This window comes from Rhinolophus hipposideros, assembly GCF_964194185.1.
Source record: "Rhinolophus hipposideros genome assembly, chromosome: 3".
In the NCBI taxonomy this organism is placed as follows: domain Eukaryota; kingdom Metazoa; phylum Chordata; class Mammalia; order Chiroptera; family Rhinolophidae; genus Rhinolophus; species Rhinolophus hipposideros.
Window position 1 is genome coordinate 28670657 of NC_138049.1, and position 5032 is coordinate 28675688.

General features: G+C 38.2%; 1 protein-coding gene across 1 annotated transcript; it reads left to right on the forward strand.

Annotated features, from left to right (window-relative positions):
- Positions 1–3751: 3751 nt before the first annotated feature.
- LOC308494168 (trace amine-associated receptor 6-like) lies at positions 3752–4789 on the forward strand (the record flags this gene model as incomplete). Its single annotated transcript, XM_081041598.1, has 1 exon — positions 3752–4789. The coding sequence occupies one exon, from the start codon at positions 3752–3754 to the stop codon at positions 4787–4789; it is 1038 nt and encodes a 345-aa protein (XP_080897724.1).
- Positions 4790–5032: the final 243 nt, after the last annotated feature.

Sequence of the window (5032 nt, forward strand, 5' to 3'; positions counted from 1 at the left end):
TGGGCCTGACCAAATTTAGCTTCAACCGCATCCTTTTCCTGTCATTTGGGCACATTATTTACCTCCCATACCCTTAGTTTTCTCATCAGAGGCAATACCTGCCCAACGGTATTATGGAGATGAGGTGAAATAATCACATTCAATAAATTGTCATAGTACCTGGTTCAGGCAGTGCTCCATAAATTGCTGCAATCACGAAGACTTAAAAAAGGATGTGGTCTTTGAATTAGGCTTTAAAAATGGGTAGTTTTTTAAGGGGTAGAAAAGGCAGGGAAATACATTTTTCAAAGAAGGATACGAGTAAAAATTCATATGTACTATTTGAAAAAAAAATCTACCTTTACTGAACTTGAATGCTGAAAACTTTTCTACAAAGGGATGGGGCTCAGACAGGTTAAGAATATTGTCCTAGGTCACAAAGTTAACAAGGAACAGAACTGAGACTTGAACCACCTCTGCCCTCCAGCAGCGTCGGAAGCTTTCTGTGACGTCAGCCTTCCCCTTTCCCAGGAGCACACTTTGAAGGACTCGAAGGTTGTGTCTTGTTGGTCTTTGTTAATGCCTACAGAGCTGGATAATTTAATGTACATGAGACAATACAGACAATGTGTCTTTTTACATTTTTATTGTTCTTTTTCAAATAATTTCTTTCAATTATAAAATTAGTATCATCCATTACAGAAAATTTGGAAAATACCAAGAAGACCAGAAGAGGAAAAAACAAATCTCTCTAATTCTCAGTTTCTAGGGAAAACTGGTGGCAACATTTTTTATATTATTTTTAGTCTTTTCGCTCAAAGCATGGTGTTTTGAAGTATGCTATTTGTACTGTGATTGTACTTCACTACATTTACTTTGTTCTGGGATCATGATAACTTATGTATCTGATATTCATTTTTTTTTTTTTGGATATTCAGGAGAGGGTGGCATCAGTCTGACCTCTGCCTGCACTGTCACATCTACTCTGACACACTGACTCTCCTCCTTTCCTCTTTCCCTCATAAAGACACTTGTGATTACATTGAGCACATGTGGATAGGCCAGGATAATCTCCTCATCTCAAGATCACATCAGCAAAGTCCCATTTGCCATGTAAGGTAACATATTCATAGGTCCTGGGGATTAGGACACGAAATCTTAGGGGAAGGGGGCTTTGTTCTGCCTACCTGTGATTCCCTTCTCTTATTTTTAATCCAAGATCTTAGGGTTTCACTAATAACATTAAAAGTTGTACTGCTGAGACCACGCATTTCCATATGCTCTTGACTTAAGAAGGACTGAGTTTCCTTGACTTCCCAGTTACACGTCTTTTATTTCTAGATTGAAACAATGTGGGTTTAACCTGAAAGCACAGCACACTGAGTAACACTAAAGAAACTAGAATTTCAAGTAGGGAGGTGCATCAATTGTTGAGTGTTTAAGTCCAGTTTCCTGGATAACACCAGACTCAGGAATAATCAATACCTGAGATAAAAAGTATGGAGGGTTAGACCCCACTTACTGACTACTAAGAATGAAAAGGCTTGCTGAACACCAAATGTTAAATGATTTAATGCCATATTCAACAAATTCTTCAGACAAGGCCAACCCACTATTTTATTCTTTTAAAAAATGCATTTCCGTGTATTCTCCCAATGCTGGGGATGGATTTCTATGTTATTTACTCACTCACCTGACTGAAACAAAACAACAACAAAGGAGCAGAGAAATAAAACAACAATAAAAACTGCATTGTTTACTCATGGTGATACTGAGGAAAGTGCCTGACCTCATGGAGTTTGCACATCATTGGGAGAGACAGACAGACAGAACGCAAGTAAAAAAATAAGATTATAACAAATTCTGGTAAGCACAATTAAGACAATGAGAAAACAAGGTAAATGAAAGAATAAAAGAGAGGTATCAACTTCAGCTAAGACAATTTTTCTGAGGAAGTCATGTAAAAGCTGTGGCCTGAAGGATGACAAGCTTTGGGAAGACCTGAGGAAAGAGTGATGCAGGAAGGTGAGACAGCCTGTGCAAAGCTCCTGGGGCATGCTGTTGTGGGTAATGAGAGGATGGGAGTGGGGAAACATGGTGGGAGCATATTGAGCTGAGGGAGAATGTAACAGGATGTAGTTAGAGAGTTTCTCAGGGTTAAGACTATTCAAAATCTCATAGGTCTCACTAAAGGGTTAGAATATTATTTTCAATACAATAGAAATCAGACTTTGGGCTTTGAATTATGAGCCCACCGCAGACTCTAGAAATTAGGTTCTGATGATGGAGCGAGCCAGGAATCTACAGAAGCAGGTTTTTTGTTTGTTTGTTTGTTTGTTAGTTTGTTTTTTGTGTTTGTTTTTTTATGTGTGTGTTGCTGTGGCTAAAATTAACTGCAGAATTCCCTGTCTCCCTATTGTTTGCCACCCCCTATCTCTTCATGGTGAAGCAGACCTACAAGTGAGATACTAACTGTTCTTAGAAGAAGGCTGATTGAATTTATGTGTGTCTGCTGGTTGCTCAGAGACAGTAACAGAAACTGGAATGTAGTTGGATTTATGGATGTCTATTGAGGACTTAGGCCCCCTGCATCTTCTATTTACTGAAGCCTCTCTGCCTTATTACTCATCTTACAAAGAATACACTCAAATTTCACTATTAAGTATATCATATGTGATAGCCCCCCACCCTTTTTTTTTTTTTACAGAACTTCATACGTACAAAAGTCCTCCTGTGTTTTGGCTGCTAAGACTTTTTCATTGTAGTATTGAGTACATTTAGAATTTGATCAAATGCTTTTGTTGCATTTCATCAGACAATCACAAAATTCTAATCTGTTAAAGTTAATAGACTTTAAATGAATAGACTTTATAGACTTTAAATAGAATTAAATTGATAGACTTTCTAACATTAAAGCAAACTTCCATTCTTGGCTGCCAAGAATGGATGTATCATAGATGTCAATTATGATGTATCATCTTTTTATATATTGCTGGCTTTAGTTTGTAAAAGGATCTTGGGGATTTTTTGCATTTTTGTTTATGTGTAAGAGTGTTCTCTCATTTTCCTTTGTAAAGTCATCCCTGTGGGCTTTACTACTGAGACTGTTCTACACCAAACAATATATTTTAAGTGGACATTATAAATATGAGTGTCTTCTCCCTGTTCACACGTCCCTGGAGTCCCGCTCCAGGGACTCCACGTTAGATGATTTGGGATATGGGATTTGCCTGGGCATCCTGGGGGTTAGTGTCATTACTCCTCAGTCTTGGAGGGTGGGTAGGAAAAGGGAACTAATAAATGACACATCACACACATCTCACTAACTTGAGAAAGAGGTATATCTTCTGTAGCAAGACCAGGGAGTAAAAGATATTTGATAAATTGCAAGGCAAGAAATCTTTTGTGGCCAAAGCAAATTTGCAATAGATGTAGTTGAAGTTAAATGCTTTCTGAATTTAGGAAATTGTTTCTGATTTTTTTCCTAAAGTGTCATAATGGTAACAATTAATAATAATTAAATGTTGATTGAAGTATTTAAATTGACTACATTGCTGTTTACTGAGCGATGTAAAGTTATATGTTCAGAGGTTAAACTTAAAATGGATATGTGACTTGAAATAGCATGGATATCATATCTGGTGACTATAACATGGGTATTCATTTTAAAACTCTCTTCTCTCTTCAGGAAATATAGAATTGCTCTATTTTAAGTGATTTAAGTGATTAGCAGAACTTCTGCAAGCGTTGACATGGTGTTTACAGCAACATCATGAACCGCAGCTCGTCCCCTCCTGCATCTGGACAGCTCTGCTATGAGAACGTGACCGGGTCCTGTGTGAAAACTCCCTACTCGCCAGGACCCCGCCTGATTCTCTACACAGTGTTTGCCTCTGGGGCTGTGCTGGCCGTGTTTGGAAACCTCCTGGTGATGACTTCAATCCTTCACTTCAAGCAGCTGCACTCTCCAACCAATCTCCTCATCGCCTCCCTGGCCTGCGCTGACTTTCTGGTGGGGGTGACCGTGATGCCCGTCAGCATGGTCAGGTCGGTGGAGAGCTGCTGGTACTTTGGGCGAAGCTTCTGTACTTTCCACACGTGCTGCGATGTGGCATTTTGTTACTCTTCTCTCTTCCATTTGTGCTTCATCTCCATCGACAGGTACATTGCTGTTACTGACCCTCTGGTCTATCCTACCAAGTTCACGGTGTCTGTGTCAGGGATATGCATTGGCATTTCCTGGATCCTGCCCCTTGCGTACAGCGGAGCCGTGTTCTATACAGGTGCCTATGACGATGGGCTGGAGGAATTATCTAGTGCCCTCAACTGTATAGGGGGTTGTCAAGCTGTTATAAATCAATTTTGGATTTGGGTAGATTTTCTGTTATTTTTCACCCCTACTTGTGTTATAATAATTCTGTACAGTAATATTTTTCTTGTGGCTAGAAAACAGGCTAAACGGATTGAAAACATTAATAGTAAAGTGGAAGAGTTATCAGGGACGTACAAAATTAGGGTGGCGAAGAGAGAGAGAAAAGCAGCTAAAACGCTGGGTATTACAGTGGTAGCATTTTTGATCTCATGGTTACCATATATGATTGATTCATTTATTGATTCTTTTTTGGGTTTTATAACACCTTCATATGTTTATGAGATATTTTGCTGGTTCAGTTATTATAACTCTGCTCTAAATCCTTTCATTTATGCTTTATTTTACCCTTGGTTTAGGAGAGCAATAAAACTTATTATTACTGGCCAAGTAATAAAAGACAGTTCATCAAATGTAAATTTATTTTCTAAATTAGCCTAAACTTTAAATTTAAGAATTGGTGATATGTTGGGAATGTCCCAGTAATTGTGACGTGAAATACAATACGTGAAAATGATCCATTAAATTGGGGAGAAATGGTACCTCAATATCAGTAGCATAACTTTTATGCTTTTATTTTCTTGGTAAGTTGAATATCTTTAAGAATTTGATAGAAACATATTTACTAAAAAATGGTTAACATAAAGATGATTTTATTAGTTCCCCCAAATCTATGCACTTCTC